Genomic DNA, 24,643 nt, shown 5'->3' on the forward strand with positions numbered 1-24,643 from the left:
GTCGTTTACCCGACTCCGTTGGGCTTTCAGAACCGCAGAGGAGCGTCTGTCTGAGTCTGGATAGATCACCGTGGTAACGGAGGCTGAACGAGTCGTCGCCGGCTCCGGGGTAACGACTCGTTCACTGAAACAGAGAAATATTACAGAATATTTTACTGTAGATCTGCAACGTGACACATGAACGTCAGTCCGTCACACTTTTAGGTGTTGATTAAATGTTGGATTTTAATTGTTTTATTCAGGGATATCTTTTTTAAATTGGAGGCTAAAGATTATAATGTTTAGTAACAATGGGCTCAGAAGCCATGTTTCCTGCTGTGTGACACTAAGAAGCAGCCGTTGGACTGCAGGAAGAAACTGTAAACAGAAACAAAAACAGAACGTAACTATCTCATAAACCCACATTTCTTTAACAGTGAAACACAGAAAACCTCAAATGTTGAAACTAAGAAACTGCACCGTTTTTAGGCAGCAACGCGTCTCTTTAAAGATGCTCCAGATGTTTCCCTCTGTGCAGCATCTGTAAACATCTGGACCTGAGGTCGTCCCATTCTGTCTGTTCAACAGTCCTGGATGGGAGGCACTAATGCACCCCCATACCATCAGAGAGGCAGGCTGACCTCAGAACAGTTCTCTTTGGTCCAGAGGAGACACATCTGTTCACATCTGGCTTCTTCTTTGCCTGATAGAGCTTAAAGCAGCATCTGTGGACAGACAGTGTTCCTGAGCAGAACCAGAACCAGAACCTGTCAGCTGGTGAACCTCTGCCCATCTTCAGCCTCTAAATGCTCTTTTTCTCCTCACTCCTCTGACCGACCTGCTGATAATTAACCTCGTTAGTCACTAAAAGCTCCTCCAGATGTTTCTGACTTTACAGCCTTTTGTTGCTCCTGGAACATCTTCTTACAGACGTGTTCCTGCTGTCAGATTCAAAATTACCTTATTTTTTTTATAAGAAATGGTAAAATATGTTAGTTTAAACATTTGATGTGACTGTTCCACTGTGAATAAAATATGGGTTTATGATATTTGTTGATCGGATTCTGTTATTTGCATTTTATGTTCCAACTCTTTCAGGTTGTAGATTTAATTTTTTACTTCAGAGAATATTTAATAAATGAAAAATTTGATTGATTGATTGACAGATTTAAAGTAAAATAAACCTTTTTATTGTGGAGCAGCAGGTGGTTTATTCTGATTTATAACTGATAGTTTTCTGCCTATGAGGAATATTTGTGTTTCCTGTTTGAATCTTCAGTTTAAACTCTTCACCTTTTAATCCAACAAGCTGTTTGTATGAAAGAGTTATTTTGTTTAATTTAGTTGCACATTTATTTGATGGATCTGTGTATTTTAGGTGACGTTTTGCTACTTTTTAAAATGCAAACATGTTCAGAAACTGAAGCAGGAAGTCTGAGTTTGAGGAGCGTTAGAATCCCATTTTCTGGCTGAGTTTTGGGTTTAGTCGAGCCAGGCTAAGGGAAGAAATCCCGGCTCTGTAGTTCTCCCCTCCGGTCGTGCTGGACCTGTTTTGTCACGAAAAACACGCTGAATTTGTTGTTTTTGTTTTTGTTTGTTTGCCGTTTTACTGATTTTGCCGTTTGCACTAAAAATATATCATCCTGTTTGGAAACCGGCAGCGTGTCATTTAAAGTTCATCATTTAAACGAGTTTGGATTCATGTGTTTGAGCGTTTAACTGGTTTACTTGGTGTTGCAAATCATAATATTAGTATTTATATCACAAAGTACTTTGGTACATTTATAAATGTGTAACGCCGACGGGGGTGACGTGAGACAATCGCTGCTAACACAAGTTCTGTTTTAAGACGGTCAGAATGTCTTAAAATATTTACCAAAGCCACAATCTGTAATAATTTAAACACAATAAAGGCCTCAAAGCTTTAAGACAACTACAACTTCACAGGATCAAACCGTGCACAACAGCTTTTATGACACTTTTGTGATAACCTGAACTGTTTTTGTAGTAATTTGTCTCTGAAAAGATTGTAAGCCATCTACAACATAAGAAAGCTCTTAGAAACATAACCGTGTACACAAAATGTATAAAATATGTTTGCAAAATCTGACCTCTTTTTGTTTAAACAATTTTCATCTCTGAGGATGTTTTTGTGTTCAATGAGATGTAAATTACTGAAGAATAAAATACAAAACACGTGTTCACTTCCTGGCAGAAATAATCTATAATTTTATATTGTTTGAGTGGTGTTGTCTTTGTTTCCACTGAAGCTGCCTGGAGTTGAGTTTAAGGACCTGAGTTTGGACTCTTTTGGTGTCCCTCGCTGGAAGGGAGCAAATGTAACGCAGCTGTGTTAAAACTTTATTTGCTGAGTAAAATTTGGCACCAGGATCATATTACAGACCGGTAAAAGATTAACCACAAACAGGCTCGTGTTCAGATACTAAGTTCCTGTTAAAATAGAAAAACAGCCATAAAATACCTGAAAAAAAAGGAAACCAGTGAGAAATAAAGTCCCAGCACTCTTTGGAGGAATGCATATCGCCCGCCACCTTTGTGCTGAGAAATGACGGGGTTGTTTTTGTTTTGGTCAAACCTTAAAAATGGCGTTTTGTGTCACGAGAACCTGCAAAAGTTAGCGCTAAGAGTACGTGTTGTGGGCACTTGCAGGGCACAAACCTCCGCCAAGACTTATTATCGCGCTGATGACATCATCATTGCGCGACGTCATCACCGAGGAACTATGAGAGTGCAAACCGACGCCCAGGCCGTAGGGTTGTTAAAACGTTTCCGATCAGCACCGAAGTGTAATCGCTTGTTCTTTGTGACAACCTCAACATTTCCTGAAAATTTAATCAAAGTTTGTAATCTCGTGCGTGGACAAACAAACAAATAAACAAACAAATGCTACGGAAAACATAACATCAGTAACAGCTGCTGAAGCTTTTCTTGTTGTCAGTATTTAATGGTCTGATTGTGCGTTTTATTTGAAACCGGAAGTCAAAATTCTCAGGTTTTCAATTTTAAAAAATCAGCTGGAACATCCTGTTAGGTTCCACTCAGAATGTCCAAGATGGCCGCCACAGCTAATCAGCCTCGGCCAACACAAAGATGGCTGTAACTCACTTTTACAGATATCTGTCTGTCTGTTAGCAAAATATCTCATGAACCAGTGGATAAATTTAAATACGTTCAGAAAGGAATCGTTGGGTGCACGTTTACAGCCCGTTAGCTTTCGGAATCAGTACAGGTTAAGATGGCCGCCACAGCTGAACGTCCTCAGTCTAGATAAAAATGGCGATAACTCAGTTTTACTGATATTTAGCTAAAATTTGATGCAGTAGATTTGATGCTGAGAGTCATCCTCAACACATGCTCTGAGTGTGAGATATCGTTATTTTCAAAGTTTAATCTCCAAGCAGCATAAAACGATCTTTGTGTAAAACTCTGGCATGGAGGCGGCGGGCGATATGCATTCCTTAAAGGAAAAGACCCCACACTTGGTGCCTAACGACCCACCGTGGGGTCCCGGAGCCATGCTTTGGCAGCCTGTCTCAGTTCCTCTGGTACCTGTGTGTGACGTCACGGCACGTGACCATATTTGGAGCAGGAAGCGTCAGTTACGTCCTGAACTGGGGGAAACAGGCAGCTCGCGCCTCAGACTCCCCTTCCCTCCGTCGCCCGGGTCACTGCTCGCTGTTTCCGCCCGGCGTGTCGCCGTGTCAGGATGGACGCCGCTCCGCCGAAACGCTCGGACCTCCGGGTCTCGGCGTGCGCGGAGGCGGAGTAGTTCAAGCCCCGGCTCGGAGCCAGCTGCTGCCCGCCGTTAGCTCGGGCTAACCTCCGCTTCGCCGCGGGGCAGCGCTGAACACCAGCTAGCCGTGGCTAAGCTAACCGCCGGGGCCGGGTCGCGGTTTCGCTCCTTCTCGTTTTCGTGCAGGGAAAAAAGGTGAAAGCGGCGGAAATGGAGCTGTTTCAAGCCAAGGACGACTACATCCTTCAGAGCGGGGACTTTGCTCTGTGGTGCAGCCGGAAAGACGGGACCATGTCGGTCAGACCCGGTACGTACTGGACCGTAGCAGCTTTCAGGTTCGGCTCCAGCCTGACCCATTCAGAAAACCCCCTCTCTGTCAGTGTTTACCTGTTTGTTATGATCACAGATCCCTCCTCTGTGCTCGTCCTTTTCTGTTTAACTGTGATGGTTTAATCATAATAACCTTTAATCCAGAACCTGAGCCACTCCTGAGCTGTTTTTACTGTAAATATCCACTCCCAGCACCCCAAACTGACAGGAATAAGCTGATTTTCATGTTCAGACACGATGTGGGGATTAAAACCTGGATAATATCAGCTTTTAAATTGTATCTGAAGTCTGTAAAGCAAGACTGGAAACACCTAAACCCAACTATTAGATCATACATGTGACAAAAATTCATATTTAATTTAAAACCCAGCGTTCCCTGTGTGAGTATGTGTTGCGGATGACTCTCAGCTACTACCACACCAAACCCGGGCTCAGTAGCTGTAAAACTGACTGAGTTACAACCGTTTTTATGTTTGCAAAGGTTCCCTAGCTGTGGCGGCCATCTTGAATCCTGTTGCCTCCGGAAGTTAACGAGTTTGTAGTTTTATATCTGGTGATCACTTCCTGAAAGTTTCATCTAAATCCGCCCAGTAGTTCATGAGATATTTCGCTAACAGACAGGTGCTCGGAGCATGTGTTGCAGATTAGCCTCGGCTACTACCATGCCAGGTTTGAGCTCAGTGTCCGATTCATCGGCTGAGTTGTCGCCATGTTTGTGTACTTTCGTCACAAACGTGTACTTTTCTTCTTGTTGAAGTCCAGCCAGTGGTTCGGGAGATATTTTGCTAACAGACAGAGACGCGCAGAAACACCGTCGCCCGCCGTCCCCTCCCGGCGGCGGAGGGTGATAGTAAAACACCAGAACTGTGAGAATGTCAGAGCTGCGGAGCTAAAAGGGAGGTATTTGTGAGAACGCAGGTGAAGGTGTGTGTATGTCTGTGTGTGTGTGTTTGTGATGGTGTGCATGTGTGTGAGATGGTCTGTGTCTGTGTGTGTGTGTGTGTGTGCGCGCTCAGCCGTCCTGAACAGGGTTTTAGTTGCACAGCTGTTTCATTATTTAATTGGAAAAAGGGTTTCCACTCCTCGCTGAGTTTCCACTTCACCCTGTGAAGAGAGGAGAGTTACTGCGACGTTCCGGACGTTCCTCGGGACGTTCCTCGGGACGTTCCTGACGTTCCTCCGGACGTTCCTCGGGACGCCCCCCCCCCCACACACACACACACACACACACACCAACCCCTGCCTGTGGGGCTCACGCTCGGTTCCTCCGGCACGTGGAACAGGAAGAACCGCTGCCACGCCCGCCACATTTCTACGGTTTCCTGATGACTCCCATCGCTAGCGGTTTCCAGCATTCCTGCTCGCGCCACATCGAAGGCGGAGCTTTCCCTCAGGGGACGCGTGTCACCCGCCGCTCTTCACTCCACGGTTTTTAGAGATCGCCTCAAGTCTGAGCCGTTCTGGTTGAACCTCGAAAACCTGCTGGCACTCGGAGGACGTGTTGGGGATGACTTTCAGCTACTACCACACCAGATCCGGGCTCAGCATCCCTAAAACCAACAGTCCTTACCGTGGCGGCCATCTTGAACCAGTTAATACATTGATTGCTTTAATTTCAGTGATATTTGGCTAACAGACACAAAAAGCCAAGTCCTGACATCGTTAAAGGTGGGCGATCATGTAATTACATGTCTGTTAGCACAATATCTCATGAACCAGTGGATGGGTTTTAATACAGCTGTAATAGCTGTTAAAACACGCAGTTTCTCAGCGTTTGTGTCATAAATGGTAAAAAAATAACCTAAATGCTCATCATTTGACTTATGTTTTGTTGCCAACAATTACGAGTCGTTTGTTTACATTCGGACACTTCGAGTCGGTAAAATAATCCCCGGATGTAAACGGAGTCAGGGGGAGAACGATGGAGTCCGAGGTGCCAGGTGAGCAGAGAAAAGGTGACCACCTTCTTCTTCTGAGACGAAACGGCGAGGGCGACAGAAGTCGAGTCATTCTGGGGAGGAAATCGAGCGACGGAGAAGCAGAAGTTGGAGCTAAACTCTTAACAGGAAACAAAACTGAAGAATATTTGCTGCTTTCTAACAATTTTTACAAAAAAAAAAGCCCCGATGAGTTTGAGTTAAATTAAACAATTAATGATGCAGAAGCATAAAAATTAAAATAAAACAATGAAAAATCGTTTATTCTGACAGCTGTTAGGGCTTTAAAAGTAATCAATGGGTGTGTCAACATGTACGACTCAAGATGGCCGCCACGGCTAATCGACCTGGTCACTTTTGCAGTTGTTGAGCCGAAGTAGCTGCAGGCTGTTAACCTGTGCTCTCCGAGGTGAAGTGTTTGTGCGGACAGGAAGTGAACGCAGGATTGTGGCGTTCTGTGCTCAGGTGAAAATGTGATTTATAAAATGGCCGCAGCCGGACTCCATAACGTCTCTCTTTTTTCGTTCGTTTCAGCGACTGACCTGCTGTTGGCCTGGAACCCGGTGTGTCTGGGTCTGGTGGAAGGCGTCATCGGGAAAATCCAGCTTCACGCAGGTGGGCGGCGAACGGACGCCATCTTGACAGGACTCGTCCCCCCCTCGCCCGTGTTTTCTGTCTCCTTTGTGAGCGGGGCGCTCATGTTTTCACTTCTCAGTTTCACGAGTAAAAGTGTAAAAACCAAAACAAAACGTACGATAAAACGAGCGTTCTTGGTTCCTGTTCAGAGCAGAAAAAGCTTTCAGCTGCTAACTTTAGTCTCAGCGCTCAGACGCTGTTTTTGTTTAGTTCAATCTGAAGAAAGACCATTAATAACTTCTGCTGTAAAATGTTTATAAAGGTTAAAAATTGGCTGAGAAATCAGGAGATTTGAGTCTGATTCTGTCTGTCTCAAATAAAATGATATAAATATTAATTTCCTGGACGTGTCGTGCAGCTTATTAATAAAATCTGTAGCTGCTGACGGGTGCGCAGCTGCTTAATTAACACCTTTCAGGCTGATTAACACGAATGACGCAGCTTCTCCTCTTGGCAGATCTTCCTCTCGGTCTGGTTTTAATCCGTCAGAAAGCTCTGGTGGGCCATTTACCCGGCAGCAACAAGGTTTACAAAATCACCAAAATCATCGTCATTCCGCTGTCGGACGAGGAGCCCCAGGAGCTGGACCTGGAGGTAGGCGCCGCTCGTTTATTTTAATTATCACGTTCATCTCCTGACGGCCTCCTGACGTCGCCTGGGTTCTGTCAGATTATTATTGTTTTCTAAAAAATACCCAGTCAGAGCAACAAGCCGCTGAATTTTACTGAGATTTCAGTTTTTTCAGGAAAGCTTCTTGGATGATGACACTGAATATTTTCAAGTGAGTAACCCCAGAGGAGGAGGATCAGAACGTCTGTCTGTCGTGTTCTGGATTTAGATTTATGTAGATTTTTAGTTTGTTCCACTTAGAACCTTGTAGTTCACCGTAGTGAGGAAACCTTTTAGCTGCAGCCGTTGTTTTCAACGAAATGGTAAACGTTTTTAAAAGCTCTGAATCAAACTGAAGGTCCGCGGGCCACATGAGGCCATTGCTAGAACTCTATCTGGCCTGCGAGGTGATTGTGTCCCACTTTGCCTGTTAGCAAAATATCTCCAGAACTGCTGGACGGATTTTAATGAACCTCAGGAGGGAATCACTGGATGTTCGACTACAATCTGTTTGCTTTTTCAAAAGTTTTTGCTTAACATGCACGCCCACTCATAAGGTTATTTTCAACCTTTAGTTAGTTTGTTTTTCTTTGTAGTTTCGTCTCATTTCGAATTACAAAGTTAGCAGCCGAATATTTAGATTTAGAGCAAAACATAAATGAGATTTTTCCCTTTTTAATCAAAGTTAAAGTTGTTTAAATTTATATTTCTGTCTGAATAATTCGACATATTACATCTGAAAACAACAAATATTGACCAAGCTTGGTTTAACACAGTAACCTGTGTTAAATATTAAATTATTAATATTAAATCTGACTTTTTCTTTTTCTTTCCAGCTTTGTAAGAAGCATCACTTTGGGATCGACAAACCGGAAAAACTGGCCCAGTCTCCCGACGAGTCAAAGTTCTTGATGAAAACTTTAAGTCAGATCAAATCCAACGTGGCCGTGCCCATCAAGAAGAAGGTTTTTATTTTATTTTATTTATCGGTTTCTGTTCCCGGGCGCTCTGCTCCTCGCTGCCCCTCTGTTTTCTGTCCACCTGTCCCACTCCGGTGTTCACCTGCCTTCCAGGTGAAGGAGAACAAAGAGAAGGAGCGTTTGGAGCGGCGGCTGCTGGACGAGCTCTACAAGATCTTCATGGACTCGGACTCCTTCTACTACAGCCTGACCTACGACCTGACCAACAGCGTGCAGCGGCAGGGAGCTTCTGATAGGTCCGGCTTACCTCTGTGGAAGCAGGTGGGACAGAAGCTCCGCCTTCTTGTTGTCGTTTTGTGTCAGAGCTCCTCCCTTTACCTGTGTTTGATGTTTGTGAAGGTGGACGATCGTTTCTTCTGGAACAAGTTCATGATCCAGGACCTGATCGACCTTCAGGTAACCGAGACGCGGTCAGACGTTTAGGTTCGTTTATTTAAATGATTCATTTGAGCCGTTCTCTTCCCCAGGAGGATTTATAATCAAGAAACAACTTCAGAGGGTTTTTTAAACAACAAGAGTGGGCCGCACTGGGTCAGAACTATACATACAGGCAGATAGAAAGGTTTAAAACCAAAATATATAAAATAACTGAGAAGAGCTGAAGAAGCTGAAGGGAGCAGGAGACGAGCTGAAGGGAGCGGAGGACGAGCTGAGGGGAGAAGGAGACGAGCTGAAGGGAGAAGGAGACGAGCTGAAGGGAGCGGGGGACGAGCTGAAGGGAATGGGAGACGATCTGAAGGGAGCGGGAGACGATCTGAAGGGAGCGGGGGACGATCTGAAGGGAATGGGAGACGATCTGAAGGGAGCGGGAGACGATCTGAAGGGAGCGGGGGACGAGCTGAAGGGAGCGGGGGACGAGCTGAAGGGAGCGGGGGACGAGCTGAAAGCTAAAAGTAGCGTAGCTGAAAGAAACACAAAAAGACAAACAGATCCAGTAGCCAAATCAGATTTCAAAGAGAAAATGTTTTTGAAGAAATTGAGCTCTTCATGCATTTCTTTGGAGTAAATAAAGTTAAATACTTTTTAAAACGTATAAAAGTCACAAAAACCAAAAGTAGTAGCACCCATCAGCTGAATGAGCCGAAGGTTTCGACAAACAAACAGCTAAAAGAGCATAAAGTCTGCAGACTACAGAAGGTTTAACAAACAGGAAAGCAGTGTAAATTCTGAATCTGCGTTCACATAATAAAGGTTTTTGTGGCAGTAAAAATATTTTTAACTGAGGAGAAACATCTGAGTTTGAAGCTTCAAACTGCTGTGACCTTTGACCTTTACCTGAGCTGTACCTTTGGTGTCATGCTGCTTAAACATGGCCGTCGTGCCTTCGAACAGCAGATTATCTCCCTTCTTATTTTGCTCTTTGGCTGCTGCAGGTCCCAGAGGCCGACCTGTGGGTGATCCCGATCATCCAAGGCTTCGTTCAGGTGGAGGAACTGGTGGTGAACTACAACGAGACGTCCGACGAGGAGCGGAGCAGCCCCGAGACGCCGCCCAAGGAGATCACCTGCGTCGACGACATCCACCCTCGTTTCACCGTGGCTCTGATCTCCAGGCGGAGCCGCCACCGCGCAGGTAGAGCCGCAGGCGGCCCGGTCGACTCCAGGCGGTTAAATCTGATCATTTTTGGTGTGAAGAACCATCTTCAGCGCTCTTCCATCGTGTTCCTCCTCTTCTTCGTAGGGATGCGCTACAAACGCCGGGGCGTGGATAAAGACGGCCACGTGGCGAACTTCGTGGAGACGGAGCAGCTGATCCACGTGCACAGCCACACGCTGTCCTTCGTGCAGACGCGTGGTTCCGTGCCCGTGTTCTGGAGCCAGGTCGGGTATCGCTACAACCCCCGACCCCGGCTGGAAAAAGGTCCGTAAAGTCTTCCGCCTGCAGGTGGTGTTAGGTGTGACGGCTTATTTTAGTTTTTGGGTCGGCTTCTTTGGATTAACAAATACATTTATCTTGTTAATCATAGCGGTCTAAATTATTTTTTTTAATTTGTATAAAAGGTGAATGGCTTCAACTCAGTCAGTTTTACAGATATTGAGCTGAAATCTGGGATGGTAGTCGCTGATATTCATTCACAGAATATACTCTGAGCACCAACACGTCACACTTAATGTTTCTTTAAGTTTGAATAAAAACAGCTAAATAAGATGATCTTAGTCTGAGGCGACGGGTGACATGCATTCCTTCAGGAAACCCAAACTCAACATGTTTAAAAAACCAATAATTTAAATTTTTTCTGTTTTTTGCAGGAGAGAAGGAGACCATGTCTTACTTTGCTGCTCACTTTGAAGAGCAGCTTAAACTTTACGAGAAGCAGGTCAGTTTACGTTTATCCTTCATCAGTAATCAGTCTTTAAACAGTAAAATTGTTATTTTATCACATAAACCCTTTTTTTTGACCAGTGTTTATAAGTTTGGCTCCTGTTGTCGCCTCAGGTCATCATTAACTTGGTGGACCAAGGCGGGCGGGAGAAGATCATTGGTGACGCATTCCTGAAGCAGGTCCTGCTTTACAACAACCCAAACCTCACTTACGTTTCCTTTGACTTCCACGAGCACTGGTACGAGAGGTCGTCTCCCCTCTGAACGATCGTCTCACGCCACGATGCATTCACTTCCTCTTTGTTTTGTCTTATATCCTCTTTCTCAGTCGCGGCATGAGGTTTGAAAACGTGCAGATTCTGACCGATGCCATTTCTGACATCATCACTGACATGAAGTGGGCCTGGTGAGTGCCGTGTGACGAGAACAAACCCTCGACGGCTCCGAGTTAATAATCCTGATTCTGGGTGTTTCTCGCCTGTCAGGGTGGACCAGGCCGGGGTCATCTGCAAGCAGGAGGGGATCTTCAGGGTCAACTGTATGGACTGTCTGGACCGGACCAACGTGGTTCAAGCTGCCATCGCTCGGGTGGTGATGGAGCAGCAGGTGAGCGCCGGACCTGGCTGGTCTGTCTGATCGCACAGAGCCACGCTGAGTTTTATCAGCTAAACTTCCACGCTTTAGTTCAGCCTGTTTTCTCCACCAAACGGCGTCAAATGGCCGATTTCCTTCCGCAGCTGAAGAAGCTGGGCGTCATGCCTCCGGAGCAGCCTCTGCCTCTGAAGTGCTACAGGATTTATCAGGTCATGTGGGCCAACAACGGAGACACCATCAGCAAGCAGTACGCCGGAACCGCGGCGCTCAAGGTAGCATCACCGAACCTAATCCACATTAGCCACCACAAAAAAAAGCCTAAAACGCAGCCGATTTTCCAGATAATGAGCTAAAATCCAGCAGCTGAGAGTCACTCACGACTTCCTTTTAGTGCTAATGTTTATAATTCTGGCATTAAAGGGTGACATGCATTCTTTCAGGGAATGCCAGGCTTTAATTTTAGTGTTTTTCTTCTTTTATTCCCAAACAGACACTTTTATTAGAGTAAAACTTTAGCTTTTAAAGTCCAGAGATCCAAATGATTACAAGAAGATTTCAGAAATTAACAAAAAAAAAAAGTGAATTCTCAAACTGAGATGTTGCTCCAGGTGAAAAGGTTTCTGCTTTTTTTTAAAAAATTGTCGCCACATTTGTTGCACCAAAAGCTGGAGTGGAAAGTGAAATAAGAGTTTTCATTAATCACAGTTTGTTCTTCTTCAGGGAGACTTCACACGGACGGGAGAGAGGAAGCTGGCCGGTGTGATGAAGGACGGCGTGAACTCGGCCAACCGCTACTATCTGAACCGCTTCAGGGACGCCTACAGGCAGGCGGTCATCGGTGCGGCGGGGCGGGACGGGGAGGGGGTGGTACCGTCCGGGCCGGGGTCACACGGGTCACACGGGTCACGCTAACCCCTGCGTCTCCGCCCCAACAGATCTCATGATGGGCCTTCCGGTGACGGAGGACCTGTACTCCATCTTCAGCAAGGAGACGGAGCAGGAGGAGAAGGAGAAGGAGAGCCAGAGAGGAGCTCAGGAGCAGGTCAGCCTCCTGCTGCAGACCTACATGCAGCTGCTGCTGCCAGACGACGAGAAGTTCCACGGAGGCTGGGCGCTCATCAGCTGCGACATGAGGTCGGTGGCGTTAATCATCGAGGCGGGCGATCATGTAGTCAGTTAATGAAACTCTCAGAAAATATCATCTGAAACCCGATCCAAGATGGCCACCACAGCAACGGATATAACTCAGATGTGCTGTGGTAGTCGCTGAGCCCGATCCAGATGGTGCAGGTGTCAAACTGAAGGCCCGCGGGCCAGATCCGGCCCTTGGTGACGTTTTATCCGGCCCCCGAAGATAAACGTTTAAATTGAATCAGATCTGACTCTTCAGTTTGGGACGAACTGAGTCTCTGTTGCTTCTCATTTCGCTTAAAAAGATTAATCTATCTAATGAAGTCTTCTCGTTTCCGTGACTTTGAAGCCAAGATAAATTAAGTTTTAATAATTTTGACGCAGAAAGGTCGACAGAACGTCAAACTGTTGCCGATGAACAATCATCAGCTCAAGTGTCTGCTTCCGTGCATGTTGCTTTAATATTTTTATTTTATTTATTTGTTTCAGAGTTAGTGTTCGCAGCTGCAGGATTGGATTTTTCTTGATGCCTTTTAGCTGTTTTAACAGAGAATACTAATCCTGTCATCCCAAATTTAACCTGTTTTTTTGTTTATTAAAGTGTGTTTCTTCTAAATTCTATAAAATATAAAACAGCGAAAAGATATTTTATATTTCTGTATGAATGATTTGACATTTAATCTAAAACCAAAGTTAATTTATGTATTTTTTTAATAAATACTGATAAAAATTGGCGCTCTGCTGGGATCAAGTTTTTCATTTTGGCTGAGTTGGACACCCTGGATTTAAAATAACTGTTCAACCAAATTATAATGAAATTTAGCTGTGGCGGCCATCTTGAAAGGGGTTCTAAGTGACATCAGCTGTCACAAAAAATGACTAAAACTCAGTCAATACTTCAGATGTTGAGCTGAAACTTGGTGTGGTAGTAGCTGAGAGTGCTAACAGTTTAAATCTCTTTAAAATTAATTTTACTGTTGCTGTTTTCCTCCAGCCTCATTGACGCGACCAACAAAGATGTCGACGTTCTGCTGCTCCTGTCAGACAAAGCTTATTACATTGCTTAGTGAGTCCTTTTTGTCTCAAATTATTTAAAGGTGTTTTCATGGTGTCATCGTTTCCCATCATTTATTTTATTTTATTAATTTATTTCTCCAGCTACGACGAAGAGGCGGATAAGGTCAACCAATACCAGCGCCTGAACTTGGAAGGTCTGGAGAAGATTGAAATCGGTGAGAGGTTGAACTCAAAGAAGTTCCTGTGAACTCACTTAGTCATCAACACTTCCTGAATGTGTGCTTACACGTTCGCAGTAACCTTTCAGCAAAAGCCTCGCTCGTTATGATTCATGCAAGAAGCGCAGATCGTTTTAAAAACAAAAAGGATAATAAAGGTTGTTTGGATCTGCAGGTTCGGAGCCGACGCTGTTTGGGAAGCCGAAGTTCTGCTGCATGCGTTTGCACTTCAGGAGCGAAGAGACGAGCGGCTACTTCCACACCCTGAGGGCAGCGACGCGAAACCCCGAGGACGACGGGAAAGGTTCGGTGTCGGCGGCGTTTTAAAGGACAAACCGAGCCTTTTAAATAAAAAAAACAAAAAGGATTAACGCTGCTCCTGTGTTTCAGATACACTACAGTGCATCGCCGAAATGCTGCGCATCACCAAGCAGGCCACGGGGCTCGACCTGCTCGTGGTCGAGAAGAAGCTTGAGAGGCGAGTAGCTCCTCACGAACGCTGAGTCATGCTTCACGCCGCGCTGATCTGGTTCCTCTTCTCCGTCTGTCCTCACGTTTATTTTTACCAACTCAAGGATCAAAATGTTCACTTTTATACTTTATTAACAAACCCCTGCCTCTTGTAGCTAGCACTTATTTTTATTTTTATCTGTCTCACTGAGTGTTTTTGTCCTCCAGGCGTCAGACCAAGCCACACGAGGACATCATGGGGATCCAGAACAAACCTGCAGACCAGGTTCAGGGCAGCTCCGGTTTGGCGCAGGGCAAAAGTTTCCTCCTCAACAAGTTCTCCTCCCTCAATCAGAAGGTGAAGCAGACCAAGACCAACGTGAACATCGGTCCCTTCAAGCCGCTCGGTAAGCTGGGGAACTTCTCCAAGCCGGACGTGACGGCGAGTTTCCTCAAACCAACGATGCACGTCAACCTGTGGAAGTCGGACAGCAGCCTGGAGACGTCAGACAACAACCCCGGCGCCGGAGTCCTAAAAGACATGGGCGACGAGCGTTACGAGCACTCCTCAGACTCGGATTCCTATAACTCAGACCCCGAGCATCCGTGCGCCGGCTCCTTCGACAAAGCGGACTACGTTCTCCCCAGCTGCGGCATCGTAGCATCGAACCCACGTCTGGGGAGCCGCTCCCAGTCCATCGGCAGCGCCGAGCTGAACATCCCCTCTGTTATCCGAGTTACCGGCTGCGGAGAAATCCAGGAGAGCTCGTCTCAAGTAAGCGACACGTCACCTGGGTCTGCCTCCGTGGCAGAAGAAGCCCTCCTTATCGACTTTGGTACACCCATCGACGCCTACTGCCACCAGTTCATCCAGGACGCACAGACCAAACCCGTGGAGGTGTTCGGGGAGCAGCCGCCCCTCAACCCTGTAGTGCCTGCGCAGAAGAAGACCCCGGCGGACTCTGGCAGCTCGGAGCTGCAGAGCCGGTACGAGGAGCCTCAGCTGCCCAGACCGTCCCATCTGGACGTCCAAACCTCTACCTCTGGTTCCAACCTCCTCTCTGTCCAGAAGCCCAGCTCCGCAGCCTCAGGAGGCTCCCAGAGGAGCCTGGGCTCCCAGATGGAGGGCAGCCTCGGGCCTTCGCCTGCCGACAGCAACGGCAGCCGAGCCGTGTCTCCGTTTGCCAAGATCAAGAGCTCCATGGTCCAGGTGGCCAGCCTGACCCAGGCCGGACTCACCCAGGGCATCAACTACGCTGTCGCAAAGGTCCAGAAGAGCCCCGAGCCGGACGCCGTCAACGAGGCTCAAGAAAACGAGCTGAAGGCAATGTTTACTCAGTGCCAGACGAGGATCATTCAGATTTAGTGCTTTTTCTTGTAGCAGGGTTTTGTAGTCGTACCATCATGGAGAAACTTTCTAAACCGTAGCATCAGCGAAAGCTTGCACAGCATCATTATTAGGCCAAAATACACGCCCTCGATTTGCCCCCAAACACTCCCCGATCCCCGAAACTCATCATGACAGACTGTTTCCACGCCATCATGGGTTTGATTTATTTTTCTTTTGCCATGCATCCTTGCACGCCGACTTCACATCCGTTCCGTTTTGTGGTTTGCTGATCAGTCGTGCCTCTCGGTGAAACGAAGTCTTTCCTGATGTTTCTGTAGGACGTTAGGAGCACTGTAGAGAACGTTAAGTGTCGGTAACGTCCGCGTCCATCCAGATCCTGAATCACTCCATGGGTGCACTTCTCTTTGGGAATAGTTTAAGAGTTATAGATTATATAGAGTTATAGATTTTTATTACGTCCTGGAAGTACTCCTCATGTAAACACTGTCTGTAGTCAGAGCTTAAATACCCACAATGCTCGTGTGTTTGGTTAAGGTGGTTAAGGGTAACTGGTTATCATTACCAGCTAATTATGTACTTTATTTCCTGTATATGCAGCACTCCTGTAAATTAGACCTCAGTTTGTTGTCTCACCTGTAAGAATTGACCAAAAACCTTTTTATTATGTGGATCCCAAAGGACAGATCTTTGCCGCCGAGCTTTAGAGATTAGGTGAGAAACCATTAAGGTGAAAGCTGTGTTCTTGGCCGTGCACATTATTTTGTTTCCCACCTCGGTGACAAAACTGACACGAGTTGTGGAAAGGTTGGAAGCTTTGAACACGTTCAGATGGCGAGCGTTTTGAGACGAGTCGGGAGACGCTGTCGTGTTCCTGAGCGCCGCGCTTCTCTTCAGCTTCATTACTTCCTGTTTGGTTTTACTGGTTTTATACGCGGGGTCTGTTTGTTTGTTTGTTTTTTACCCCGAGCTGGTTTGTGCTGCATGTTTCAGTGCTGGAGTAGCATATAAATCACATATATGCAACCCAAACGTTTACGAGGAACTCTGACGCTTTTATTTATGCACTTCCCCCGAAACTAAAAGCATATTTGCCTTAACTGGGAATTAAAGTGGGATTATTTCTATTATCAGGTATTTATGGTGAAATCTACCTTTGTTTAAAGTCCGCTGTTACATTCGGTGTACTGTACAGAGACTGTTCAGGGTTCTGTTCTCGTCTGTCTCGGGATATTTCATTTAGGAAGCAGAACGATTATTTATTTGTGGAAATGAGCAGGAATTAGGAGGAATGTGTGGTACAATGTGTGCTGCTGGTGTTTAGGGATTATTACCATAGAGTTATATTTAGAGGCTATAATGTACAGGTTTTATTTTTTGATGAACCTTTGCTGTTTAAAACCTCTTATAGGATCTCGTTGCTGTCGGAGGAAGAACCGTGTCCGTGTTTGTCTGTTTCTCGGCTTGCTCACCAGCAGGTAAAACGTTTTTATTTATCTGGTTGTAATCGTCTTAAATTTGCTGCGGGAACTGGAAGACGATTGCTGTTTTTAAATCTTCGTTCAGCGAGTCGATCTGATGTTTCCCTTTAGCGTGACGAGACGCTCGTTAAGCCTTTTTATTTGCACTGTAAAAGCACATTTCTTTCCTCCTCATGTAGTCACGTCCTTCAACTGACTGTTGTCATCGTTTTCCAGTGTATTTGAGACTGTATTGTATACTAAAGTATCCTATTTATTATCTCCTTTGGGTGTGTTTAATAAAAAGTGCATTTTACACTTTTTGTCTTAAGATATGATCCTAAAAGTTGGACTAATTTAACATGAAGATGAACCAAAACAGGCTTTGAATTTAATAGAAAAAGACAATAAAGCTGTTTACATTACATGTAATATACAAAAAGGTGAAGTGAACTAAACGGCACATGAGAAACTTCTTTATTACAAACGCTTTTATCAAAAGGTCACGGCTCGTTGCCGTTCACGCTCCGGTGCTGCTCCAGGCGGCTCCTCCGCTGCGCCTCCATGTGTTTGGCTTGAAGCCAGGTGTCTCTGGACAGAGACGTCCGTCCCAGGCTCAGAGACAGCAACCTGTGGACAAACCCGCAGAATTACAGTGTTACAGCGTTCTGACTAGCCGTTAGTTCGTTTATCCTGTTGGACCGAAACTATAAAAGTTTTAATCTGCATTTCTTTAGCCGTCCACACATCAAAACGTTCGGCTTGAATATTTAACAAACACAAAAACGATAAAATCTTTTCATCTTTTTTCTTGGGTTAATTTCAGCTCGCAGCCTTCACCGTAGTTTCTGTTTAAAGGTAAATTGAGCCCACCTCGCCACGACGAGCAGCCGGTGGAGGTCCTCGGCAGAAACGCTCTGAGGGTCGTCCTTCCTCATGTCAACGAAGTCGTCTTCCACCGACTGAGGAGACGAGAGAGGACAGGACGTTCAGAGAAAACCCATCTCCAGGACAGCCGGGCCGCACGGGAACATCGAACCCGGAGCTCAGACGCCTCACCTTCGTCACGTTGTCGGAGATGCTGTAGTCGAGGAGCCGGGCCACGCTCAGGTAGATCCTGAACTTGTTGAGCTGCGACGCGGCGTGAGGATGGACCTGGATGCTGCTGACGTACTCCTCCATAGTGACCGGCGCCACCTGAGGCTGGAGGCGGACGTGACAATCAGACTGAGGACGGAAAGAAACAAACGCTCCGTCAGAAGACTGGTTCCTCAGAGGGACTACCTCGAGAAAACACAACGCCAGGGTGGAAAGACATCAGCAATGACCTCAGAGAAGCAGCTGCTGCTGCCCATCAACCTGGGAAGGGTCAGCGGTCATTTCCAAACGATCTGGAGTCCATTTAAGACAGCTTCACCCTGAAGGTCAGACCGTACAGTGCTCAGACTACAGGCCTCAGTCAGCAGGTCAAAGGTCAAAGCCTCTTCTCTCTAAAAACAACCTGGCAGCTGGACTTGACGGAACCAGAGGACAGATGTTTACCCAGAATGCACTGCAGCTGTCAGCACGGTGGTGGAGGGCTGATGGTTTGGGCTCCTCTGCAGACCAGAGGACAGATGTTTACCCAGAATGCACTGCAGCTGTCAGCACGGTGGTGGAGGGCTGATGGTTTGGGCTGATTCTGAAGTCAGATGTGACAAACAGGACAATGATCCCAAACACAGCAGAACGGTCCAGAACCAGAACCTCAGAGAGCTGAGCTGAAGCAACACTGGAAAGAAGAGTGGGCCACAACTCCTCCACAACCAGGAACCCACTGAGAGTTCTGCTGCTGGAGGAGGTTCTGCTGGGTCAGGAGCTGGAACCAGGTTCTGTTTAGTAAATAATGACTCAGCAGAATCTGTGTGTATCTGAATCAGATAAAGATCAGATCTGAAACAGGGTGGACTATTATTAGAACCTCAGAACCTGAAAGAACCTCAGAACAGCGGCTCGGCGCCGTCTCGGCTGCAGGACTTGTTTACGGCTCGCCGCTTGGCCGCAGGACTCATGGACGACCCGCAGCTGCCGCCGCAGCCAGGAATAGCAGGCGCCACATTCCTCAGGTGGGTCTCATCGGCCGACCGACCTCCCGCCTGCTGAGGGATTGGTGGGAACCACACCGGGGGGCGTGGCCCGCAGCCCGGTGTTGCTCTTACCGGCAGCAGCGAGCGGCCCTCCGACACCACGAGGACGTTAACGTTGCAGGGGAACTCCATCTGATGATAGCTGAAGTCATAATCGACCTTCTGCCACGAGATCAGGTTCCCGAGGGCCGTGACGTTACGCACACCTGCGGCACAAACAGGAAACGCGTCAGCGCCCGGCTGCAGGCCCCGCCCCCCGGCGGTCGGCTCGAGCCCTCACCCGTGGCGTCCAGCTGTCCCTGCTCCAGCCGGGTCTCGTCCAGGAAGAGGGAGGTGTTCTTGTCCAGCTGCAGCGCGCCGCTCACGAGCCGGTTCGCCACATAGTCCTTCTTCGGCACCAACCGCATCCGGTTCATGTTCTGCAGGCTCATGGCCAGGTAGAAGGACTGCAGCGCAGAGAAGATAAAACAGGCAGAAAAACAGACTGGAAAGTAAGCCTCAGGCAGACTGTTGCTGGACATGTAGGAATATTTGCTTACAGTGTTTTATGTGGGAGATATGAAGAGTTCAAAAACAAAATTTACTTCCAGGTTTGTGGGTTTAAAGCTCCAAACGGGACCGGGATTTAAATTTTATTCACGGACACTCAGGGTCGAAGGTCAAACCAGGAAGATTCTCAAACATTGAAGTTATTTTTTAAATTCTTCGTCTCAGAAGCTTCAAAATGATTTGTATTTTGGTAAAATTTGGCGTTTACTTCCTGTCAACCTGCCGTGAACTCCAGCCCAGAGACGTCAAACATACAAAGAGATTCGGTGAAATTAAAAGGATTATTTCTGAACTGTCGAAACGCTGATACCCTAATAAATAAAAGAAGCAGGAAGTGGACTCACGGACGGCACGAGCTGCTGGATGATCTGGTAGAGGCGCTCGGCGTACGAGGCGACGGCAGGACAGCCGCTCAGGTTCACCGTGAACTTCCCGAGCGGGAGGACGTCCCTCCTGGAGTAACTGCAAGACAACAAACCCCACCCGGGTGAGAATGTCCCTCGCTTTCTGCTCCGAAAACAAACAGACCCCACGTACACGGTGGAGACGAGCTGCAGGATCAGGTACTCGGCAGCCAGAGCGTCGCCCAGGAGGACTCGGGTGAAGAACGAGTGCAGCTCCGCTCGGACCGACGCCATCTCGGCCAGAGTCGAGGAGAAGACTGAGGAGGAAACGGAGAATTAACGACGAAGCGTCCGCGGCGTTCTTCCTTTAAGGTAACGCCGGTCTCGATGCCGCGGAGCTTCAGCAAAGAAGCATTTAAACATAAAAAACTACAAAACTGAGGCCTGAGCTCGCCAACTTCATTCAATATGGCTGCCACAGCTAACAGCAAACACAAAGCTAACTACAGCTCAGTCTGTAACAGATATTGAGCCAATATTTGTTGTGGTAGTAGCTGAGAGTCATCCCCATCAGATGTGGGCGGTGCTTTTAATGAGCGGCAGCTTCATCTGTAAACACACAGAACCAGGGGCGTCGCTGCTCACAGGCGCTGTTGTCCTGCGGCGTCGTGCACGGCAGCAGCGGGTTGTTGTGAGGCAGCCGCTTGGCGTAGAGCATGTGGAGGCGGGGCACCAGGGAGGCCGGCGGGCTGTGGACCCTCTGCTCCTCCGCCGTCTCCATGCAGCCCGAGGGATCCAGGAGGGCGTCTCTGCAGAGAAGCTGAGGATGAGCAGGAAGCACAGCTGCGTGTGTGTGTGTGCATGTGTGTGTGTGTGTGTGTCTGTGTATCTGTCTGTGTGTGTGTGTGTGGCGTCCTACTTCTCGTCGGCGAGCGCGCTCAGAGCCGGGCTGACCGACAGGACGCCATAGACCTCCAACGCGTCGTTCAGTTTGAAGCTGTCCCAGTCCTCGTAGACCTGCAGGACGACACACAGCTCACAGAACCGGTTCTGGATCCAAAACATCTGAAACTGAAGGTTCCCGACCGGAGCGTTCCAAACACTTCCAGAACCACAACGAGGATCGGATTCAAACGCTCCGAACGTCTCCGTTTCTTTGCGTCTCCAGGAGGAAGTTCAGTTTTCCAGTTGGTGCAGGAAGTGTTGGGAACGATTCGGGTCAGAACCAGCAGAACCGGCACCTTGACCAGGCAGGACGGGCCCTTCTCGCCCGGCAGGGGGAAGTTGAGGTCGAGGTGGGAGGCGGTGGTCGTCTGGCCGGACGGAGCTTCCGTCTCCTGACGCTTACAGTCGCCGTTACCGTGCGGTTCTGCCGGACTCGGAGAACCTGAGACCCACAAAAAAAAAAAAAAAAACCCGGAAGAGTCAACAGATTTTATCCAGAACCTTCCCGGTTCCGGTGGAAGAAATCGTACCAGCCTGAGCGTCTCTCTGCTTCTGCGGCTGGACGTCCATGTCCTCGTAGCTCCTCTTCTGTCTGCTGGGGACATACGAGGTGGACGGGACGACCCGGGCCTGGCTGGCGCCGGCGTACATGTGGACCAGGGTTCAGGAAAACTACAAACCAGGGGTCTCCAACCACCGGTCCGTGGGTCGGTTCCAGGACACAAAAACTCAAACTCGTTTGGCTGATTTTTGTTTTAACTTCTGAACTTTTTGAATCGTTCAACTTTATTTAAATTCATTCGGCTGCTAGTAGCTTCAGTCCTGATCATTTTAGCTTTCAGCCACTGTTAGGCTAACTTTAGCTTGTAGCTTGTAACTCGTTCAGGCTGTATTTGTACTGAAAACGCTAATTTTTCTAGTTTTTCAGAATCCAGAAACGTTTTTTGCCTCATGCTGGAACCCAGCAGGCGGTTCTGGTTCGGCTGTTTCAGGATATTTCTTTGACCCACGGGTTCTCTCCGGGGATCGGCACGCAGTAGAAGGTCTGCCTCTCCACCGTCACCGTGTGTTTGGAGCTAAAATCCACCTGCAGACGTTTAGAAGAAGACGGGGAGATGACGCCGAAGGAACCGGAGAAACTCTGACCGCAGGGAAACTTACCGAACATTCGGCCACGTCTTTATACCTGCCGGAGCGCAGCGTCTGAGGAGACAAAGAACCGGGTCTGTGAAACTGGGCTCGAGACATTTTCGTGTTGGCGAGGGTCAGCCACCTTGAACCGCACCTTGGCGCCAGTGGACGGGTCGACGGTCTCGTAGACGCCCATGTAGAACTCCGGGTCGAACATGTCCTGAACCAAACAGCGGAACTTCACCAGGCCGTCGGGCTTCAGGTAGTGCAGCGGGACGTCGTTCAGAGACGGGACCTGCGCCCAGATAAAGATGGCCGCCGCGCCACAGAGCAAGGTTACACGAGGCGAACTGGCTGCGGACGGCTAAAGCTGCTAGCCGAAGGTGGGTTACCGCGGTCTGGGCTTCCTTCTCCTTCAGCTGATCTTTGAAGAACTCCACCACCTTTGCCTCCCATCCCGTCGCCTGAGAGCTCTGAGAAACAGCTAAAACAACGATAAGAACCGGGTCAGGGACCAGAACCGGGCCACAAACCCGTCTCTGAATAAATACTTTTTTATGTCGTATTTTCAAATCCACTCCAGCGTACCCGCTTCATTTTTAGCATTTAGCTGACATTTGGCTGATTTTATCTTTTAGCTGCTGTTCCTCACATGTAGCTCATTTAGCTTCCAGCCACTGTTAGCTAATTTAAACTAATATCTACCATTCTGATTGCCATTTTCAGCTACTATTCTGGCAGTTTTAGCTTTCAGCTTCTCTTTAGCTGTTTTTGCATCATTTTAACCTTTAAGAACCTTTTTGATAGTTTTACCTAATGTTCTGCTAGTTGCTTGTAGCTACGGTTCGAATAATTTTGGTTTTCACCTACTTTTTTGCTCATTTTTGATTCTGCTTTTAGCTACTGTTCTCATTAACTTTTAGCTTCTTTCTACTCTTTTGCTGAATTTATTTTTTAAAAAGTTATTCAGCTGGTTTTAGCTTTTAGCTACTGTTTTGTTAGTTTTACTTTTTCTTGCTGTTTTTAGCTTGCAGCTACTCTTCAGCTTATTTAAACCTTTAGCTAACACTTTAGCTTAAGTTTAGCTACTTTTAGCGTTTGTTGTGATCGTTTTAACTTTAATTTCAGTTTCAGCTGCTTCAGCTAATGTCAGTAAAGGTTATTCAGCTGATCCTCGCTGCTTTTGTGCAGAAAACTTTATTTTTTTGCTGTTTTTGACGAAGCAAAGCTAAAAGCTAACCTGAGCTAAAATGAGTTGGGAGAGTTGGAAGAAGCCGGTCTGCGACGCAGAAAGGTTGGAAAGCACTACTTTAAACAACAATCATGACTTTATTTTTATTTGTTTAATTATATTCTTATAAACTTTGTTTGTTTTGAAGTTCTGATGAGAAATAAAGCTGCTAAAAAAAGATTAATTTGATCACTTTTCAGCAACAATTTGGACTTGGACACGCAGCGTCTTTAGGAGCCTGAAAACAAACTGATTTTAATGAATACAGGTGATAAATAAGTAAGTTTAAAGTTTAATGACAGCGCGGCAGCGTGATGAGCACAGTTGGCATCATTAGCTAAAAGCTAGCTGCTAACTCCACGCGCTACCGGCGGTCCGACTCACCGAACATCCCCTCAGCGACGCCCAGCGGCTCGTTGATCCAGTCGTGCGTGGACGGCATCCCGACCCTGTCCGCTGCGGCCAGATAAACACGAGTTAAAGTACCGGTGAAACCTGCGGGAAACCCACCACGTTCCGTGTCGACTTCCTCCCTTCGGAGAGGAGCTCGGAAACCCAGGGCGGGAAATTTGCGTCACCGCCGCGTAGCGCGTGGCGCGTTTGTTTTGTACACCCGGACGAACCGGAGCGGAAACATCCAGCTGTATTATAACTTATAAAGGATATAGATAACATTTACAGGAAACACACATAATAACAAATAATTTATATTAATCTTTATTAATGTGGATGAGTTAGAAGAATAAGCCGGTACAAAAATAAAAAGGCGTGACGTTTTAATTATGCTACATTCAGGTTCCCCTCGGAATTCAGGACACGAATCAGGGAGACCCGAGTAAGCGCACTCTAGTTACTAGTCAGAAAACCAGCTGGATTCGATAAATGTTCCATAAAATTGTTTCTCTCAGTGACCAGGCTAACTACGATCAGCAGCACAAGCCGATAGATTTCATAAGCAAGGTAACCATCCCGGAATGCGGAAATTCCTACTATACGAACGCACCATTTTTGCTAGTTTTCTACGCATGCGCCTTAGAAACTACGGGAACCGCAAAGACTCAAACAGCCTAATTCAGCGAGTCATTAGTTAATATTTTAGAAACAAAATTATTACCGTCCGGTTTACACTGAATTACAATATTAATAAACTCGAAAGGCAAACAAAAGGATCTGTTTTACAACTCACCAGTCATTCTGGTTTAACAATTTATTTAGAAATGTTTAGAAAACTTTTTAAATTTCATGAATGACTTAGATCTTTAAAAACAACAAAACAAGCTCATGTTGTCTCCAAAGGTTAAATAAGCCAATGTCTGATTAGACTTATGATCTAACCGCAAATATTTATTGTATTTATTTATTTTGTTGTTGTTATTTGTGACTTATTTTGGTTTGTTTGGTAAAAAGTGTTTAGTATCACTTTCATAAGCACGTCTAGATTTAACATTTCTTCGCGCCAGGTTTGTTTTCGTGTCTTATTAATAACTAAAAATGTAAAATAGGTCATTATATTGTGAAAACATGTTAAAAAAAACTCTTAGTGTATAAAAAT

The 24,643-nt window shown here is 46.7% G+C and overlaps 2 protein-coding genes across 2 annotated transcripts; one reads left to right on the top strand and one right to left on the bottom strand.

Moving 5' to 3' along the window:
• Positions 1-3,587: 3,587 nt before the first annotated feature.
• inpp5f (inositol polyphosphate-5-phosphatase F) lies at positions 3,588-17,083 on the top strand. The gene is made up of 20 exons (XM_017424335.3): positions 3,588-4,040; positions 6,535-6,615; positions 7,094-7,230; positions 8,082-8,210; positions 8,319-8,486; positions 8,565-8,621; positions 9,599-9,797; positions 9,906-10,085; positions 10,475-10,542; positions 10,662-10,786; positions 10,876-10,953; positions 11,033-11,153; positions 11,285-11,413; positions 11,862-11,979; positions 12,077-12,275; positions 13,267-13,338; positions 13,431-13,504; positions 13,683-13,811; positions 13,898-13,985; positions 14,186-17,083. Exons 1-20 carry the CDS (start codon positions 3,944-3,946, stop codon positions 15,321-15,323), a joined length of 3,387 nt encoding a protein of 1,128 aa, XP_017279824.1. The 5' UTR covers positions 3,588-3,943; the 3' UTR covers positions 15,324-17,083.
• A 51-nt stretch (positions 17,084-17,134) lies between these two features.
• Positions 17,135-23,676, bottom strand: LOC108240676 (minichromosome maintenance complex binding protein). The gene is made up of 16 exons (XM_017424337.3): positions 23,476-23,676; positions 22,253-22,344; positions 22,015-22,155; positions 21,891-21,932; positions 21,727-21,816; positions 21,260-21,380; positions 21,026-21,171; positions 20,704-20,801; positions 20,430-20,593; positions 19,978-20,101; positions 19,785-19,902; positions 19,172-19,337; positions 18,964-19,097; positions 17,825-17,992; positions 17,639-17,727; positions 17,135-17,395 (listed from the first exon to the last, which is right to left on the bottom strand). Exons 1-16 carry the CDS (start codon positions 23,531-23,533, stop codon positions 17,269-17,271), a joined length of 1,878 nt encoding a protein of 625 aa, XP_017279826.1. The 5' UTR covers positions 23,534-23,676; the 3' UTR covers positions 17,135-17,268.
• Positions 23,677-24,643: the final 967 nt, after the last annotated feature.

Source organism: Kryptolebias marmoratus, linkage group LG22 (assembly GCF_001649575.2).
Source record: "Kryptolebias marmoratus isolate JLee-2015 linkage group LG22, ASM164957v2, whole genome shotgun sequence".
Lineage (NCBI taxonomy): Eukaryota > Metazoa > Chordata > Actinopteri > Cyprinodontiformes > Rivulidae > Kryptolebias > Kryptolebias marmoratus.